The sequence below is a fragment of the Felis catus genome, chromosome E3 (assembly GCF_018350175.1).
Source record: "Felis catus isolate Fca126 chromosome E3, F.catus_Fca126_mat1.0, whole genome shotgun sequence".
In the NCBI taxonomy this organism is placed as follows: domain Eukaryota; kingdom Metazoa; phylum Chordata; class Mammalia; order Carnivora; family Felidae; genus Felis; species Felis catus.
Genome location: NC_058383.1, coordinates 23,503,610 through 23,523,570, shown reverse-complemented (window position 1 = coordinate 23,523,570; position 19,961 = coordinate 23,503,610). Strand labels below are relative to the sequence as shown.

At 45.3% G+C, this 19,961-nt stretch overlaps 1 protein-coding gene across 5 annotated transcripts in view; it reads left to right on the top strand.

The window, feature by feature from the left end:
- OTOA (otoancorin) overlaps positions 1-19,761 on the top strand; it is a 74,703-nt gene extending 54,942 nt beyond the window's left edge. For all 5 annotated transcript variants that reach the window (XM_023246638.2, XM_006942284.4, XM_045047772.1 and 2 more), the window contains 7 exons: positions 1,547-1,734; positions 3,739-3,894; positions 10,931-11,073; positions 11,509-11,645; positions 12,180-12,277; positions 16,523-16,718; positions 19,088-19,761. In XM_023246638.2, the coding sequence (XP_023102406.2) occupies positions 1,547-1,734; positions 3,739-3,894; positions 10,931-11,073; positions 11,509-11,645; positions 12,180-12,277; positions 16,523-16,718; positions 19,088-19,158 (989 nt within the window). In that variant the 3' untranslated portion in view covers positions 19,159-19,761. The remainder of the gene's footprint in view (positions 1-1,546; positions 1,735-3,738; positions 3,895-10,930; positions 11,074-11,508; positions 11,646-12,179; positions 12,278-16,522; positions 16,719-19,087) is intronic.
- Positions 19,762-19,961: the final 200 nt, after the last annotated feature.

The following is a 19,961-nucleotide window of genomic DNA, read 5'->3' as shown; positions in this document are numbered from 1 at the left end:
TTACTGCCGCGCTTATAGTAATTAATGGATTAGCAGACTTACAACTTGGTTTCATTTTAGTTAATTTATATGTATGTGTTGATTCATTCAACAAATATTTGCCAAACACCTACTATGTGCTGGACCTGGAACACAGCAGTGATAATACCAAGTCCCTGCTGCACTATTTAACCATTCTGTTCCTCTCCAATTCTGTATCACTGGATCCTGTTTTCCTGGGAAAGTGGGGTGGAGTGGGGGAGTCTAGGAAGGAGGTGTCTTTTGTGATAAAGATGCTTGAGGACCACACGTGGTGCCCTTGATCTGGTCTGATTTCCCCTCTTGACCAGAGTCCAGTGAGTTGCCATTGGTAAGGGAATGGCCACAGAGCTTGGGAATGCCCTGGCCCAGGTGGTGCTGGTGAGTCTGCGAGCCTCAGGGATAGACAGCTGCTAAGACAGGAAAGCCAGGATTGCTCTCAAGATAAGGAGCCCTGGTGGCTCTGGGTGGCTCAGTCGGTTGGGTGTCCCACTCTGGATTTCAGCTCGGGTCATGGTCTCACAGTTCATGGCTTTGAGCCCCTCATTGGACTTGCTGCTGGTAGTGTGGAGCCTGCTTCAGATTCTCTCTCTCTTGCTCCGTCCCTCTCCACCTCACTGTGTTTCTCAAAGTAAATGAATAAACTTAAAAAAAAAAAGAGAGAGAGAGAGAGAGAGAGATGGTATCCTTAAAAAAAAAAAAAAAAAAGACAAGGAGCGTTTGGTTTTCTCCCAGGTTGGGCATATCTGGGAGAAACATTTCGTTTGTGTGTTGATGATGTGAGCTCATTTGACCAGGTGAGGTTCAACTTATTCCGAGACTGAAATGGACGGGTTTCTCCTGTTGCGAAGAAAACGCAACAGGTCCATTTCTCCTCTCCCTGAGGCAGTGGGAAGGCCATAGCCTCCACGATGATTTTCACGGACGGCACATCATTCATCCTCCCTTCCCACACCAAGAACTGAATGCTCCTTCCTCGTAATTCTGGGAGCTTTAACTCTGGGTTGCAAACTCAAATGTATGCAGGGGGGCTGCGGGTACATAGCTAATAAAGATAGCTAACACGTATTGAGCACTTACTGTATACCTGGCATTGTTCTAAGTGCCTCAGATGTAACAATACATTTAGCCTTCACAGAAGTTCCATGAGGTAATTTTATCCTTATTTTATCGACGAGGGAACTGAGGCAGACAGGGGTTATATAGTTTTGGATTTGAATCTGAAGCCAGAACTGTTCACCACCGGCTCCTACTGTCCTCCAGGCAATTTGGAGCCCCAATGAAACGTTGCAGAGCTCCTGCGGTGTGCATGTGGTGTGCAAAAAGTTGGCATTTCCGCAATTTCATTACCAGGTAATTAGCAAGAGGTGCCAGAAGTGGGATTCAGGCTGCTCCGTGCGTCCCTGCTTTCAGCGTCGACGCTAAGCTGCCTCTCGTGCATAAATCCAACTGGAGGTTACTCGTTTCAATAAAGAAACAGACTAACGTGCCTGAAGCCCTCTTTCTTCTGTTCCTCCCCATTCTTCAGGTTGCCATGGAGTCGTGGCTCCTTCCTCTGGTGACATCTTCACGCTGGCTGAAGCCAATGCCTGCTGGGCCCCCGAGGACCTGCTCTGCATGGAGGAGCACACGTTCATCAGGAACGTGGAACTTCTGGGGGCTGTCAGGGCTTTCGACCAACCTCAGCTGATGACCCTGAAGGAGAAGGCAGTACAGGTAAAGCCCACGTCAGGGTGGGAGCTTTCAACAGAGAGAAAACCCCAGAAGGACGGTCCCAGCATTTCTGTGGGCAGAGCCCACCCCAGGGGGTTTTCACTTGGTGTTACCGTGTTGCAGTTTCTCCGGATGAACCCAGTGCCGTAGGCGTGCTCTTCGCATCTGACAAATTTCTAGTTCTTCTCTCAGAGGACAGAGAACAGACATGTGTCTTGGCATCTAATGGATGTTCAGTAAAAAGTTCTGTGGATGTTCTGGTGCCTCTGACTGAGACGGTTTCCAGGAACTGTGCCTTTTCTTTCTCCACGTGGAGGACCTCAGTTGCTGCTTACAGCAGGTTTTCTCAGAGGCTGTTGCGATTTTGTCAGAAAACATAGCAGAAAAAAGTGAAAAGAAGACTTGAAGTCATTTTTCATCTTTATAAAAGGGTCCCTTTGAGTGGCTCATTTCAGCCATTAGGACAGTTGTGGAATAGCTAGTTACCCTTGTGGGGTTAAGGCATTAAATTTCTTAAAATTATATTTATAACTCTTTTTTATATAGATGACCCAAGTTTATTGGAGAAAGGTGGGAAAATAATAAAAAAGAAAATCGGTCATAATCTTCTACCTAGAGATAAGCACTGTTAACATTTTGGTATATTCACCTGAAGCTCCCCAGACTTCTGTATATGTGTATAAAATATATTTATATATTTCATGCGTGTATTTCATGTATACTTACACATATATGTTTCAAAAAATAGTATCATGCTCACCCACTATTTAATAACTTGCTGTTGGGGCGCCTGGGTGGCGCAGTCGGTTGAGCGTCCGACTTCAGCCAGGTCACGATCTCGCGGTCCGTGAGTTCGAGCCCCGCGTCAGGCTCTGGGCTGATGGCTCAGAGCCTGGAGCCTGTTTCCGATTCCGTGTCTCCCTCTCTCTCTGCCCCTCCCCCGTTCATGCTCTGTCTCTCTCTGTCCCAAAAATAAATAAACGTTGGAAAAAAATTAAAAAAAAATAATAATAATAACTTGCTGTCCACACCCAACAGTATAAATGCATATTTTTCTTTATCAGAAATATAAATTTATATCAGCATTTTAAATAGCTATATAATATTTTGTTTTATGGCTGGTCCTTTTTTTTCCTGGTCCTTATTTATTTAGCAAATTGGTAGACTTTTAGGTTGCTTATATTTTTTTAATGCCTCAAAGTACGTATTTGTACATATTTCTTTGGATACATGTCTCATTATTTACTTAGGATAAATTCCTAAGGTGTAATTTTGGGGTCAAAGAGTGTAAATATTTGAAAACCTATTGATACATACGACCAAATTCCTCTCCAAAAAGTACGTACCATTTATTTTCTCAACATCCACAAATGAGGGTATCCTTTATCCCATATCTCTTCAACACCATAAATGATCATTCTGTTTATTCCTTGTCAATATGATCAGCTAACATGGTATCCTTTGTTGTTAATGTACAATTTAAAAAGTTATGACTAAGACTGGACTTTTTTCCATGTTTCTTCTTTTGTGAATTTCTTATTTATGTATTTTTTTTTTCGAAAATCAGTAAAACTTTGCTCTGTTCTTTCACCATTAACAGAAAACTAGGGAAAGCAAAAATGTTTGTGTTTACAAGATAAATGGCCTCTTTACCCAGAAAACATCAAACCCTCAAACTACAACAGGGAAGATAAGTGCACCCTCCCCCACTTCCCCTGAGCTGTCTTTGTCATCTTAGACAAAGCCTTAGTCCACTGGCCAGGGACCCTAGATGTGGCCAATTCAAGACGAGGGCCAAGAAATCAGACCAGTCCATTCCTGTGATACAAAGTTGTTCTGTTCATGTCTTTTGCATATATATATTTAAGTAAAGACAAGTGTAGTCATATTTTTCTTGTTGATTTTTAAGAGAATTTTATATATTAAAGAGATTTACCCTGTGTCTGTTTAAAATACTATTGGTAATGGTCAGTCTAATCTGGATTTTTTTTTTTTTTTGGCTTGAAGTTTTGGGACACGCCTTCTTACTGGAAAGAGTACCATATTGTCTCCCTGGGGCGCATTGCTCTGGCTCTTAATGAGAGTGAGCTGGAGCAGCTGGATCTCAGCTCCATTGACACTGTGGCTTCCCTCAGCCAGCAGACAGAATGGACCCCAGGACAGGTAGGTAGATGTTGCTGGATCTTTTAAATATCCCATTTTGGTCTTAATTTTCTGTATATTTTCCTTTATATCTTGAACATACAGTATTTATAATAACTGTTTTAAAATCTTTGCTGCCAGGGGTGCCTAGGTGGCTGGGTCAGTTAAGCGTCTGACTTCAGCTCAGGTATGATCTCATGGTTTATGGGTTTGAGCCCCATGTTGGGCTCTGTGCTGACAGCTCGGAGCCTAAAGCCTGCTTCGGATTCTGTGTCTCCCTCTTTCTCTGCGTCTCCCTTGTTCTCTCTCTCTCTCTCTGAAAAATAAATAAACATTAAAAAAAATTTAGGGGCGCCAGTATGGCTCAGTCAGTTGGGCATCTGACTTTGGCTCGGGTCATGATCTCACGGTCTGTGAGTTCGAGCCCCATGTTGTGCTCTGTGCTGACAGCTCAGAGACTGCAGCCTGCTTCGGATTCGGTGTCTCCCTCTCTCTCTGCCCCTCCCCTGCTCACACTCTGTCTATGTCAAAAATAAATGTTAAAAAAAATTTTTTTTTTAATAAAAAAAATTTTTAAATCTTTGCTGCTAAATTTCCATCATCAGTCATTTCTGAGTTTGTTTCTATGGGCTAATTTTTCTCCTAGTTATGGGTCATGTATGGGTCATGGCTAGTAATTTTGACTGGCTGATGGGCATTGTGAATTTTATCTTTTTGAGTACTTGATTTAGTTATACTCCTTTGAAGAGTATTTAGCTTTGTTCTGACATACATTTAAATTACTTTCAAATCGGTTCGGTCCTTCTGAGGCTTCTTTTTGAGTGTAATTAGGGTGAGTCCAGAGTGACCTTAATTCTATAGTTAATTTGTCCCCATTACTCAGACATGATTCTTCTGGGGACTCTGTCTAATGTGTATGTATTTCAAGACCTTTCTGCTTTGGCTGGTGGGAATGTGTGTTCTCTTTCTAACTCCATACGAGCTCTGAGAATTGTTCAGCCTGCTGCTTTCTGATGCCTCTTCCTGGTATTTGTGTGGATTTCACTTCCGGCCTGTGTAGATAGGTCAGTACTGAGCCAGACCGGAGAAGACCTCTCTCTCTCCTGTGAAGTTTCTCTTCTGGTGTTCTGTCTCTCTCTCTCTGAACTTTCTTATTTTCCAGTACTTTCCCCCACAAATTACTGGTGCCCTGGCCTCCCTCACCTTGGATCTCTGTATTTCCAACTCAGATGGACCACTGGGGTTTTGGGGTCCCTTCCCTGCTCCCTGGACTGCAAGCTGCTTCTGGGCCATAAGCAAGGGTGATTTTCGGACTCTTCTTATTTTCCCTCTTTCAGGATTATAGTCCTATGTTCTCCGTTGTTCAATGTCTGAATATAATTGTTTCTGTATTTTGTTCAGTGTTCTCATTGTTTACGGTGGGAGGGTGATTCCTGTGTCACTTAATCCTTCATGGTTTAAAGAAGAACTCCCCAGAATTTAATTACTTAAACTGGGAGGGAAGTTAACCCACTGGATTGCTAGAAAGGGGAGTCTTAGCTGCTTCGTGGTATCTTCATTCTCAGGCAGCCCTCCCTCAGTGGTCATTTTCAACACCAGGTTTATATATTATCTACTTAGTAACCCCATAAAAAGAGTGCCTCTTTTGCATTAATTTTTTTTTACATTTTTGTAATGTTTATTTTTGAGAGAGAGAGAGAGAGAGAGACAGAGCACGAGTGGGGGAGGGGCAGAGAGCGAGGGAGACACAGAATCTGAAGCAGGTTCCAGCTCTGAGTTGTCAGCACAGAGCCCGACATGGGGCTCAAACCCATGGACTGGGACATCATGACCTGAGCCAAAGTTGGACACCTAACCGACTGAGCCGCCCAGGCGCCCCTTTTTGCACTAATTTTTGAAAAAATTGCAGCATTGGCTGTAATTGCCCACTGCAAACCATCACTGTAGTCAGGAGTAGAGCAAGTTGGGTGGCCAGGCATGTGTCAGGGAGCGGAGTCCATCTCAACATGATCCTATGAACTGACAGTGGAGAATGGGAACGTGGGGGCTGCCTAAAGGCCCCCAAAGACATCTATGCCCCAATCCCTGGAACCTTGGAAGATGTTCCCTTATATGGCAAAAGAGATTTTTCAGAGATGATTAATTTAAGGATTTTGAGGTGGGAAGATTCTCCTGATGAGCCCGATGTAATCACAAGGGTCCTTATGAGAAGGAGGCAGGAGGCCACAGAGGACACAGAGAAAGATTCGAAGGCCCCAGGCTGCTGGTTCTGAAGAGGGAGGGTGCAGCTACAGGCACCCTGTGGAAGCTAGAAGAGGCAAGGAAATAACATTCTCTCGAGTTTCCAGGAGGAACACACCCTGCCAACCCATTTTAGGACTTAGGGCCTCCAGAAATGTAAGAGAATACATTTGTGTTGTGTGAAACCACTGACTCTGTGGCAGTTGTTACAGCAGCAAGAGGAAACAAATACAGGGGGTTCACCAAAGGAAAAGCATGGTGTTCTCAAACACAGCGGGGACGGGTGCTGGGCAGGCAAAACCACTGCATGTCCCCCAGTTGTGTGAGCTTTTTGGAATCAGGATTGCCACGTCCAATACTCTGAGTAGCACCATTCCAACAGAACCCAGCGTGAGTTGTATCACCCGCACTCCGGAGCTGGCAGCGTGGAGGCCGTGGCTGTGAGGGTTACACTAGTCAATACATGGGAAACATTTTGAACAATGCCTGGCACATAGTGTTCAGTAAAAAGTACTTTTTTTTTTAATGTTTATGTATTTATTTTGAGAGAGAGTGAACGTGAACAAGGGAGGGGCAGAGAGAGGGGGAGAGAGAATGCCAGGCAGGCTCTGCACTGTCATGGGGCTCGAACCCCGGAACTGTGAGATCATGACTTGAGCCAAAATCAAGAGTCAGACACTTAACCGACTAAGCCACCCAGGCGGTCCAGAAAGTAATTGTTTTCATTGTCATGGCCATGATCATCGTCATCATCACCACACTTCCTCTCTCTGGAAGTTTAAAAGTTGCCTCAAAAAAAGAAAAGAAAAAAATAAGTTGCCTCATTTCCAAGATGGTCTAAACCAAGCAATTGGAGGTTCCTTCTATCCTGACATTCCATAATGACTGGTTTTGACTGGTTTGGGAAGTGCCACGTCAGCCTTCAGATATTAAATCCTTCTATTTACAGTCCTGGAGAAAACAAATATATATCCAACTTAGAAACTAGAGTATCTCTTTCCCTTTGCACCAGTTTTAATTCCCATGGATGCCAGTGAGATTTATCAATATGTTTGAAGAGGATATGAAAACCTAACATTTGCATAGATCATTTGCAGTCAGTCCCTCAACTTTCGCTCCCAATCAAACCCTTAAATGCATGCTTCTAGATTAATAGACAGACCTGGCGGAACTACATTAACGGAGTTCAGTTTAAAAACCAATATAAGGGGGGGAGGAAACTATTAGAGAAGCCAGAGGGATGAACAGGGAGATTGAAATCTTAGAGCTATTCATTTTTCGGAGGGTTAATATTGCCTCAAAGTGTTAGTATTAATTGTCTGGGAATCATTACAGATACACTGGTCCAGTCATTCAAGTAAATATATTTTGGCTTATCACCTCGCAAGCTGAGCTTGCGTTTTCCGGGTTCCAGTGGTGAGGACAATCTAATACCGCGTCCTCAAAGTAATTTTATTTGAATTGTATTTTTGCGCTTTCATTTTAAAATGGGCACGCCTGATAGTTGAGGAGCACACATCGTTATGAGTCATCTAGTGAAACCTGATTTGGGAAGCCTTGATAGGAAACGTTCAAAAGCTACCTCGAATCTCTATGTTCTCGTCATACCCAGACATCTTCACAGGCTACGAGTACAGGCTCTGGAGTCAGACTGTGAGCTTTGTAATCACTGAGGGAAGTTTCATGGAGAACCTGACCAGTCTGATTTGCAGGAACATGGGAAATCTTCCTGAAGCCCGTCCATGTGAAGGCAGCAATCCGATGCCATTTCTTTTGTTTGTTTGTTTGTTTTTGACATTTTTAAATGCTTTTTTTTTATTTGTATTTGAGAGAGAGAGAGAGAGACAGAGTGCAAGCAGGGGAGGGGGCAGAGAGAGAAGGAGACGCAGAATCCGAAGCCGGCTCCAGGCTCTGAGCTGTCAGCACAGAGCCTGACGCAGGGCTTGAACTTACGGACCACGAGATCATGACCGGAGCTGAAGTTGGATGCTTAACCGACTGAGCCACCAGGCGCCCCGATCCAATGCCATTTCAAAGGGGGTACCTATTGCCTACAACTTCTGTAGATCACTCACTCAGATATTCATTCATTCATTTAAAAAGTACTTACTGAACCAAACTGTGTGTCAGGCGTTGTACCAAGCAGTAGGGATTCAATAGCTAGCTGGATATTCTGTGCGTCTTGGGATTCTACGGTGGCACAGGCAAAAAAGTGAGCACAGTGACAAGTGTTTCGAAATTGTGATAATTGATGGGGCACCTGGGTGGCTCAGTTAGTTAAGCATCTGACTTTGGTTCTAATCTCCTGGTTCGTGGGTTTGAGCCCCATGTCGGGCTCAGCACTGATAGCTCAGAGCCTGGAGCCTGCTTCAGATTCTGTGTCTCCCTTTCTTTCTGCCCCTTCCCTGCTTGTGTACTCTCACTCTCTCTCTCTCAAAAATAAACATTAAAAAAATAAGATGACGATAATTGATAACAGAAAATGGGCAAGGTGCTCATAGAAATAGTCAAGGAAGGAGGCTATTTAAGATAGGTGAATCAGGGGAAGAGGTAGTGTGTAAGCAGACCTGAGGAGGGGTGCCTGGGTGGCTCAATGGGTTAAGCGTCCAACTCTTGATTTCAGCTCACGTCATGATCTTGGGGTTTGTGCGTTTCAGCCCTGTGCTGAACACAGAGCCTGCTTGGGATTCTCTCTCTCCCTCTCTCTCTGCCCCTTCTCAGCTCACGCTTTCTCTGTCTCTCTCAAAATAAATAAAGTAAATAAACAGACCTGAGGAATGGGGAGGCAGCAGACATGAAAAGTAGAAACCCAGTGCAACATTTCACAGTCTTTGTCACTTTCTCTTAAACTGTAATGATTCTTATTGTGTGATAAGGATGAACTAACTATTCTTATTGTGTGATAGGGATAAATTAAAAAGGGATGGCGGGGGTGTCTGGGTGGCTCAGTTGGTTAAGTGTCCAACTCATGATCTCAGCTCAGGTGTTGATCTCAGGGTCGTGAGTTCAAGCTCTACATTGGGCTCCAGGCTGGGTGTGAAGTCTACTTTAAAAAGAAGTAAAAGTAGGGGCGCCTGGGTGGCGCAGTCGGTTAAGCGTCCGACTTCAGCCAGGTCACGATCTCGCGGTCCGTGAGTTCGAGCCCCGCGTCGGGCTCTGGGCTGCTGGCTCAAAGCCTGGAGCCTGTTTCCGATTCTGTGTCTCCCTCTCTCTCTGCCCCTCCCCTGTTCATGCTCTGTCTCTCTCTGTCCCAAAAATAAATAAATGTTGAAAAAAAATTAAAAAAAAATAAATAAAATAAAAAGAAGTAAAAGTAAAGGAGATGGGAAGACTCACTATATCCGTGTGACCCTCACTCCCATTCAGATGTTTGTCCTTGGATGTCTCCTCCCTTTCTTTGCCTTGGGAGCTCTTGTCCTCTTGTAATCTTTTGCACCTGCCCCTATGAGCACTGAGGGATCCAGACTTTGTTATACAGAGAATCTCCAAAGGCTTGACTTGAATCCTTCCTCAGGTCTGAAATAAGTAGATCAAATGAATCAGGGTTCATTTAGTTACAAGTGGCAGAAAAAACAACCCCAAGTGGCTTGACCAAGCAAAGGAATTTATTGGCTCCCTTAACTGAAAAGTTCAAGTAAAGAGTTCAGGTATGGCTGGATTCTGAGTCTTCAACACTATTGTAAAGATTCTGTCTCTCACCATCTTTTGACCCTACTTTCCTTTGCGTTGGCTTCAGTCAGAGGCAGGTTCTTTCCATGCAGTGACTTCTAGCAGGTTCAGGTGTTTATCCTTCCAAGGTCAGTCCAGAGAAAGACTGTCTTATTCCTCTATTTCAATTAGGACATCCCTAATTATTCCAGCTAACGTCCTGGTTGGTTTTGACTGGATCACATGCCCAGTCTAGAACAAATCATGGCAGCCAAGCTGAGGGAAAACTTGACTAGTCGGGGCTGGGCCATAGCATCACTTCTGGAACTCAGCAGGCAGTTACTCCAGCTGAACCACATGAAGTAAGAGTTTGGGAGGGGTGGCTCTCCAGGGAAAGTCGTGCACAATGAATGGCTACTGTGGAAGAATTTCAGGGAACCCTACACATCCACACCAACCCCCTTGAATCAAAGCTCACTGAAGAGATTCCTCTGTGATTTTCTACACCAAAGCATTTGATATACTACTCTCTGGAATTGAAGAGAGAAGGACAAACCTATTTCTGTAGGACTTTAGAGAAAGAAAAATTCACTGTGGCCAAGATAGTCAGGGAAGACTTCATGAAGAAAGTGACATTTGACCTGAACCACTGCCCCTCCACCCCCCCACCGTCCCGCCCAAATAAGAAGCTGGTTGGATTATAACAGTTGGGGATGCAGGAAGTACATTTCAGATGGAGGGAATGATTTGAGCAAAGGCAAAGGAGCAGAATATTACAAGGTTTGTGAGACAGTGCTGGAAGCAGATGCTGGAAAAGTTTGGATTCTGATGCAGGAGAACTTATGTGAGCAAACTATCTGAAGGTCATGAGTGACTGAGGAAAATACGCCAGCAGATACAGACACAGGCACAGGACACAGTTCCTTTCATGCTGGTGAAGGATACAAGAGTTTCACTGCCAGAAGACACCTCCCTGGATCAGGGGACACACTCAATGGAAGCAGCACCTTAGGGACACGAACATGGAGGCAGTGGCTAGGATGCTTCGGAATGGGAGTGTGTCCAGAGGAGTACGGGTGGGGGATTGGTCCAGAGGCTACTGATCTAGCTCTGTTATTCCCTCCTAGTCTCTGGATGGTTCATCTTTATTCTTCCTTATTTTTTATAGGCTAAATCCATCCTGCAAGGATTCCTGGAAGATGCAGGCTATCGTATCCAGGATCTGAAGAGTTTCCACTTAGTAGGACTTGGTACAACCTTGTGTGCTATGAACATCACTGAAGTCTCACTTATACAAATCTCAGAATTCAGGTAACCAAACCAGTTGTGTGCACAATGGCAAATGATTGACCAGCTCATTCATCCAGCAACATGTTCTCCGCTTCCTGAAGCTTTGCCACCTTTCTGGGCTAAGATAAGGAGTGGAGTCAGCTGGATCCTTTCTGGATGCTGAGCCTACCTACCTTCTTTTTTTTTTTTTTTTTTTTTTTTAATGTTTGTTATTTATTTGAGAGAGAGCAAGCATGGGAAGGGCAGAGAGAGAATCCCAAGCAGGCCCCATGCTGTCAGCACAGAGCCTGACGCAGGGCTTGATCCCACGAACCATGAGATCATGACCTGATCTGAAACCAAGAGTCAGATGCTTATTAACTGAGCCGCTCAGGCCCCGAGCCTGCCTACTTTCTGCACACCAGTTGTGTCTGAAGAGTCTCCCAGGCTCACACTATATTCTTTCCTCTTAATTAGGGTGGTGGTGGCCAGAATCGGAACCCTGCTCTGCAGCACCCATGTCTTGGCTGAGTTTAAGAGGAAGGCAGAAGTTGTATTTGGGGATCCCGCCAAGTGGTCCGGCCCTGTCTTGCAGGAGCTCGGGACCATTGCAGGTAAGAGGCACCTGGAGCATGCCTTCTCTCCCTTTCCAACCTTTTCCTGGGGACAAAAGCAAATAATAATAATAATAATAATAATAATAATAATAATAATAATAGAATCCTTGGCTGTGTGAAGTGAACATCTCTAAGGTTACAGTGGAACCTAGATTCATGACTTAAAGGTGCAGAGGGTGGGGTCTACAAATCTCCCCTTGGTGATTCCTGTGCTCACTAAAGCGGTTTAGGATGTGATTTAATTGGCTCCTAACTAGTTTCATACACAATCTGAAATTGCGTAAAGTTCCTTCTGGGCATACATTTCCTTGTAGGAGACCAATCAGGGCTGCTATGACCCACTTTTTTTTTTTTTTTTTTTTTTTTGAGTTGATTAAGGAACTTGATTCTCCAGTGTGATTTTCAGGGCCTTTGGTAAGGAATGCGGCTTGCCTAGAACAGACAGATCTGTACATTAGGCAGCACCATTAATTAAACAAGTAGAGTTCTGATGGCTGGATCTAAACCCTCGTGATTCCTTTTCCTCCTCAGCTGGATTAACTAAGGAAGAGCTCCAAATGCTGGACAAGGACTTGATGCCGTATTTCCAACCATCAGCAATCAAATGCCTTCCTGATGAGATATTCAAAGTAGGTACCCAGTTCTTCAAGGAGAATAGGAGCTTGACCCCATTTCAAATCACATAGGGGAACAGATGGCAGGCCTCGGATTCTAGAGGCTTGCAACCAGCCTTCTCGGAAAGGGCCAGGGGGGAGCTGCATGCCAACAATGAATGGGTCACATGATAATTCTGGGTTAAAATTGTTTTTTCTTAAAACTTTAATTTATGTTTTAATTGTAGTTATTTTTATGGTTGTCTTCCCTTCATAGCAGGTGGTATTGATTTTCTATTTATGATGGTAGGACAGGTTCATATTTCTTTATCCAGAACCCTTGGGGACAGATATATTTCAGAGTTCAGAATTTTCCAGATTATAAAAAGATCACTCTGTGAATCTACAGTATGTAACTTAACACCCCCAGCAGTGTCTGGGGAAGCACCTTACGCATTAATATTTCTGTGAAGTAATCAATGACGTCACATTAATTGGAATAGAGACTCTAAATGGCCTTCAATCAATTCAGGTTTTGCAGGCAAAGAAGTTTGTCTTAAACTTTGGAAAACACTTTCAGCTTTGAGACGTTTCTGGATTTCAGAATTGCCAATGAGGGATTGTAGACCTATTAACATCTCCTTATTATTTTTATTTTTTAAATTATTTATTTTTTAAAATGGTTATTTACTTATTTTTGAGAGAGAGAGAGGTTGCAAGCTGGGGAGGGGCAGAGAGAGAGGGAGACAGAGAATCCCAAGCAGGCTCTGCATTGTCAGCACAGAGCCCGATACGGGGCTTGAACTTACAAACTGTGAGATCATGACCTGAACCACAATCAAGAATCGGATGCTTAACCAGCTGAGCTCCCAAGGTGCCCCATAACATTTCCCTTTTTTTCTTTTTTTTTTAATTTTCTTTTTTCTTTTTTAAAATTTACCTCCAAATTAGTTAGCATAGAGTGCAACAATGATTTCAGGAGTAGATTCCTTAGTGCCCCTTATCCACTTAGCCCATCCCCCCTCCCACAACCCCTCCTGTAACCCTCAGTTTATTCTCCATATTTACGAGTCTCTTCTGTTTTGTCCCCCTCCCTGTTTTTATAGTATTTTTGTTTCCCTTCTCTTATATTCATCTGTTTTGTCTCTTAAAGTCCTCATATAAGTGAAGTCATAGGATTTTTGTCTTTCTCTGACTAATTTCACTTAGCATAATACCCTCCAGTTCCATCCACGTCGTTGCAAATGGCAAGATTTCATTCTTTTTTGATTGCCGAGTAATACTCCATTGCATATATATATACCACATCTTCTTTATCCATTCATCCATCAATGGACTTTCGGGCTCTTTCCATCCTTTGGCTGTTGTTGATAGTGCTGCTATAAACATGGGGGTGCATGTGTCCCTTCGAAACATCACACCTGTATCCTGTGGAGAAATGCCTAGTAGTGCTATTGCTGGGTTGTAGGGTAGTTCTATTTTTAGTTTTTTGAGGAAATTCCATACCGTTTTCCAGAGTGGCTGCACCAGCTTGCATTCCCACATAACATTTCCCTTTTAAATGAATTTAAGTAAAAATATTTTAGTTGGTTTAAGGAAAAGTGGTAAGAAAACATCAAAGGAGTATGTTAGCTAACGTGACAATAAATTATTAAGGGAAAAAAATAAACCTCAAAGGACAGGTGACAATGCAATGGAAAAAAATTGACAGGGTGGCTTTGGGTCAACTGTAGTGGGGTAGTCAGTGAGGGGTCCTTGCTTCGTGTCCCCGTACAAGACTAGTGTTTGGTGGGGACGGTGCGCTCTGATGAGGAGTGGCCCTGGTACTCTTGCTTGCTGGGTAACTTGGAAATACATTCTGTCCACCACAACCATGTAAGACACACAAACGAGGCCGGACAGACTCCCACGATGCCACATCACTGGTTCATTTCAAGACAGACGACAGACCTCGAATGACTTCAGAAGACAGGACAGATGCCAGCACAGACAGTTCCCCAGCTGTTTCTGGGAGATAAATCGTAGTCCTTGAGGCTACAGAGCTTCCCCTCTGGGGGGCTCTGCATGGGATAGGCAGCTTGGTTCTGGATGCTGCACACTGCTGAGCACTTTCTCCTGGTCTTGTTTGGGATGCACTTTGTGGTTGCTTCCTTGTTTGGGTATTTATTTCAGAAATCCCTACTGACCACCCCCCTGTGGTGGGCTCCGGGAGAGATGCCCCTGGGGTGTAACCCAGTGCATGCTGGGCCTCAGAAGTAACATGAAAGAGTGCAGTGGCCTGGGTGGTGTCCCAGGTGAACTGTGTAAACTTAGCCCTCTCTAAATGGGGAAGCTGCATCTTGTCTCTGGCACCTCAATGCAGTGTGACAATCTGGGATCACTATTACTGGATCTCCCTTTTTTAAAATTTTATTTTACAGATTCCAGAGGTCTCCATTTTCATGTGAAACCTCCTGATAATTAAATGTTGGCAACCACTTTTAAATTTATTTATTTTTTTAAAACAGAGTCCGGTAGACCTAGAGATTCAGCCTGGCCTCTGGGCTGCAAGCCAGCCCCATCGGAAAGATAGATAATTTTTATAGTACAGACTCCATTAATGGTAGATGTAAGGTGTAAGCCAGAAGAGTACCTGTGTTGGGTGTGTCTGTGTGTCTGAGGGAGGAGGTGATGCTGACCTTGTGCGGCAGGTCAGCTAGGTCGGAGGGAGGAACGGTGTGGCACACGGAAGGGCAGGGCAAAGGTGCTGCCTCTCCTGAGGGCTACAAATACAGGCCCTCATTCTCCTGCAGTGAAGAGTCCTGGGGGGGAGGCAGCTGCGGAGGTGGGCTTGGCCCAGAGTGTGAAGTCCCCATTGCCCCATTCAGGAGCCGGAACTGTGTCCTGAAAGCGGGGGGGCAGGGAAGGGTTCCAAGCAGGGGAACAACACAATTCCAGGGAAGCATCTCCTTAGGGAATAAGAAGAGGGTGAAGGAAAGAAGAGGGGCGGGTGAGGGGGCATAACCCCTTTCCCAGAATCTTTGGGGTCCTTAGAAAATAAGCAACATAACTTTAAAAGCCCCTCTACAAATTCAGAATCCTGCCATCCCATCTCATTCCAGACCCACTGAAACTAGCCACCAAGTCCTCTGAGCTAGAAGCGACTTCAGAAAACATCTTCGTCAGGGTCCTCGAAGACCCTAGTGTCCTTGGCAGAATTTCCCACTTCCAGTGCCCATGGCAGACGTCACTTTCCTCCACTGAGCCCTCACAGGACCCACCCATATGGTGTGCAGGCAGTCATCAGAATCCACACAGGAGATGAGTTCTCTGTGCCATTCCACATCTAGTCTAGAGCCCAGAGAGGCTGTGAAACTTGCCTAAGGTCACACAGCAAGTATATGGCAGACATACATACTAGCCATATGATACTGGCTGGGACACAGATTCAGATCTTTAGCCTTTAGGCTTGTGTTTTCTTCTCTAAATCAGTGTTTCTCAGGTGGGGGACCTGGATCCTGGAGAAGGAGGTACCTTGCGCTGAATTAAACAACATTAAGTCACACAGTGAGAAAATCGTGACTCTCTTTTCAACTCTCTGTTAATGCTGATTACTTCAAGGAGGAAGTCTCAGTTTGGAGCTAAAACGTCTTTAACACCTCTATAACGCTTAAAGCCTCCTTTTTATTACATTTTAAGAGATGTGGGTTCAGAAATTGTTGGCCCACAACTCTAGCTAGAATTCAGGAAGGTTGTTTCATTTCTTTTGGCCTATTGTTAATGGTTACTGATGGCAAGTCACTCTGGTCTTCCATTTTTGGAAATTTCCACTTAAAATTTTCCATTTAATTTAATTAATTAATTAATTTATTTATTTTTATTTTATTTTTTTAAATATTTATTTATTTTTGAGAGACAGAATGAGACAAAGTGAGACTGGGGGAGGAGCAGAGAGAGAGGGAGACACAGGATTGGGAACAGGCTCCAGGCTCTGAGCTGTCAACACAGAGCCTGACGTGGGGCTCGAACCCACAGACTGTGAGATCATGACCTGAGCCGAAGTCGGACGCTCAACCGACTGAGCCACCCAGGCGCCCCAAAATTTTCCATTTTAAAAATAAATTTATTCTAGCAGTGAAAGAGCGAGGAGATTTTAGGGAAAGATCCTCAAGAGGAGCAGAAAGGGTACACGGGTGTGGCAAAGTTGTGCGCGGCCCTGGGCGGGTGACCGAGGTTTTGGAAACCCGCGGAGGGGACCCACTGAGGGCGCTGTCCCTCCCCCCACCCCCCTTCCCTCTGCAGGAGCTGTCCGCGGAGCAGATAGCCTCCTTGGGTCCAGAGAACGCAGCGGCGGTGACCCCAGCCCAGCGCAGGCAGCTCAGCGTGTTGCAGCTGCAGAGCCTCCAGCGGGCGCTAGATGGCGCGAAGACTCGCTCCTGGCTGGACACGCCCCCGAGCGCCAGCCCCACCCGGACCGTCTCCTCCGCTTCTACTCTAGGTGAGGGGAACACTCTCCCTGGTCCTCCTTAGCCTTGTTCCCTGTTCTTGGGCGGGGACGTTCCTAAGATTAAAACTGGGGTCTCTCACAGTCTTCCGAGACTCTGCATTCAGAGAAAAATCTAAAGTTCGTAGCAAGCGTCTGTAAATGACCCTCAACTCTGCCTGTACTTTGAAGTCACCTGGGGGAACTTAAAAAATTAAAAGAAAAAATTTTTAAGTTTATTTATTTAGAGAGAGAGGGAGAGAGAGAGAGAATGAGAATGAGAATCCCAGTCCCAAGCAGGCTCCACACTGCCAGCCCAGGCTGGAGCCAAAAGCAGGAGTTGGACTCAACCTACTGAGCCACCCCAGGTGCCCTGGGGGAACTTTTAAAACAGCCAGTTTCTGGGACCCCATCCAGAACTCATTGAATCAGAATCTCTGGATGAAATGTATTTCACCGGTTCCTTTGCATCCTACCTCCTTCTCACTGAGCACTATTAATAAATTCAACCAGTATATATTGGGCACCTACTATGCATCAAGCCTGCAGCAGGGGCTGGGAATATGGGGGTCAGCAAGACAGGTGAGGCTGTCTTGTAAGTGAACAAGATGATTTCACATCCAGGAAGACCAGGGACGGAAGGAGGCAGAGGGAGGTGGGGGTGACTAGGGCTCAGCTAGGATAAGGGGGTCAGGGATGTGTGGCTTTCCTTGCCTTTCTTTTCTCTTCCTTCCCCCTCAGTCTGTCACTTCTTTGTGGCCCCTCCTATCTTTAGTGAGCACCATCTCTGGACAAAGCATGGTGTTGGACTCTGGGGAGATAGCAGAGAGCGAGCCAGATGTGCTCTCCATGCTCACTGAGCTATCAGTTGAGCCTGGGGTTGAGGGAGGGCCTACGTAGCCAGGCGACCATGAGGCAGTATGACAGGTGCTGTGATGGGGAACACAGGCACTGAGGGAACACATGGGTGAAGCAGCTGACGTGGGCTTGGGGGGATCGGGGAGTGCCCACGGCAACCTCCCAAAGATGGTAATGTCTAAACTGGAGCCCAAGCTGGGGAGAAGATAGACTCAGCCCCATGGACAGTGTCCCAGGTAGAGGGAGCAGCGTCAGCAAATATCCAGGGAGCGAGGAGAACTTGGTGCTCACAACCTCCACTCTGCCTTTTCCTGACCTGAATGTCTCCCTCCGTCTGCCCCAGCCTTCCCTTGGCGGGGGGATGGAGAACTGGGGGAATTCCCAATTTCTGCAACCACAAGTGGCCACAGACGGCACTCACAAACAGGAGCCATGACCTTTGATATACTACTATTAAAAATTTAAAAATTACTTTTAAATATCGTGTTTTGTGTGTTTTATATAATACACACAAGAGTTAGTACACAGGGTTCAAAACAGGTAAGTAAGGTCTGACAAGGAATACAGTGAAATGTCTCCCTCTGTCTCCTGTCCCATCATCACCTTCCCTTCCCCAGAGGCAAGTGATGTTACCAGCTTCTTGTGTATCTGTCCAGAGATTGTCAGCCTGTGCATGTCCATAGATTATCTCTGCACGTTTATAAAGGGTAGTTGTACCCTTTGTTATGTATCTGTACATAGGAGCCCGGCAATGGTTGGTTTTCTAGTTGCATCATAACTGCATTTAACCAGATCTCTACAGACGGATAGTTCAGTGTTTTCTTTAAAAAAAAAAAACAAAACAAAAAACAAAAAACAACTTACAAACAAGGCTGCAGGGAATAACCTTTTATCCTTTGCATCTGTTCAAGTATATCTCCAGGATAAAGTCTTCAAAGTGGTATTGCTAGGTCAGAGGGTATGTACATTTGTAATTTTGACGGATATTGCAAAATCCCCTGTAGAGAGGCAGGACTAGTTTTTCCTTGAACCAACAGTGTCAGAAAGTGGTGTCCCTGTGGGACCTTAGATGCCCTACTCCTTGCATTCATCCCACAGGCCCTTCCTGAGGGGAAGATCCTTACTCTCTTGTTTCTTAAACTCGCTTCATTATCAGGACCACCTGGGAGGGATCCTTAAAATACAGATTCCTGGGCCTCATGACAGACTTGCTCAATCACAATCTCCGGGGGGAGGAACCTGGGATTTGCATTTTTAACCATCTCCCCAGGTGACTCTTAGGATTAAGGCAGCTCTGGTACCAGCTGATTCACATAATGACATTGAATTCTCACTTCTCGGGCCCTGCATTCGGGTCATGATTCCCACGTTAAGAGAAAAGAGCAAACAAACCGCGTTCCGGGGGGGAATCACGTGAATGGGCCAGAGGGAGACTCGGGGAACTGGGCATGATGCATCTGCCCACGACCACCCCTCCTCCCCCCGCGGGTTGCTGAGGCCTCCTGTGCATCCCTGTTTCCTTTTAGGAGCCCCCAGCGCCTGGGGTCTTTGGCTCTGCTGTCCTTTGCTGGTTCTTATGGCGGAGACCGTGTGGTGAGCAGCGTGTGTGCATCGCCCTTCAGTTCTCAAGCAGCCGGCCCAGGGTGTGTGGAAACAGAGGCACTTCAGACTGTGAGACCCCCTACCCCAATCCACAGCCTCCGCTGGGGCGGGGAGACCCCAGGGCCTTGAGATTTCAAAGGCACCAAAAGGAAGAATAATTGTTAAAAGTGATTTTAAAAGTTCTCCAGCTGGCTTGTGTCCTCAGCAGAGAGACGTTCTCTGCCCCGTTTCAGCCTCTCTTGCTTTCCGGCTTGGAGACAGAGAAGCTGTGGGTGGGAAGGGTGTTTTCTGTCAAGGGCATGAGGACCTGACGCCCGAGTTCCTGGCATCTCTCTCTGAAGAGAGGGCAGTAACTTGTGCGTAAGGAGTGGCGGGTGCTGGCAGTGGTACCATTTTATCCAGGGCCTGATCTGGCTTCTTCTCTGGCTTAATGTCTCTTCCTCGGAGCTATAGGCTACATTGGATTTCTCCTTAGGTATTTAGCAGAGCCGAAATAAATGAATCCCTCAACAGAAGCCAATATTCCTGCCTGATTGCTGGGACTAATTGATGTTTTGGTGGGCATTGCATTGCCTGGAAATTAAAACATTTAACATGGCTCAACGTTAAATCAATTTTTAAATACATTTTCCAGATGCCTTCCATTTCTTTGGGAGTCAGCTGAATGAATGGCTGTGGAGTTATCCGTTAAGCTTTTAAAACAGTCCTTTTTTGACGAAGGTGGTGGCTCTTCCGGTTTTAAGTTGCCCTGGGCTTTGGGGATGGGTTGAAATAAAAAGGAAATACATAGTGCAAGTC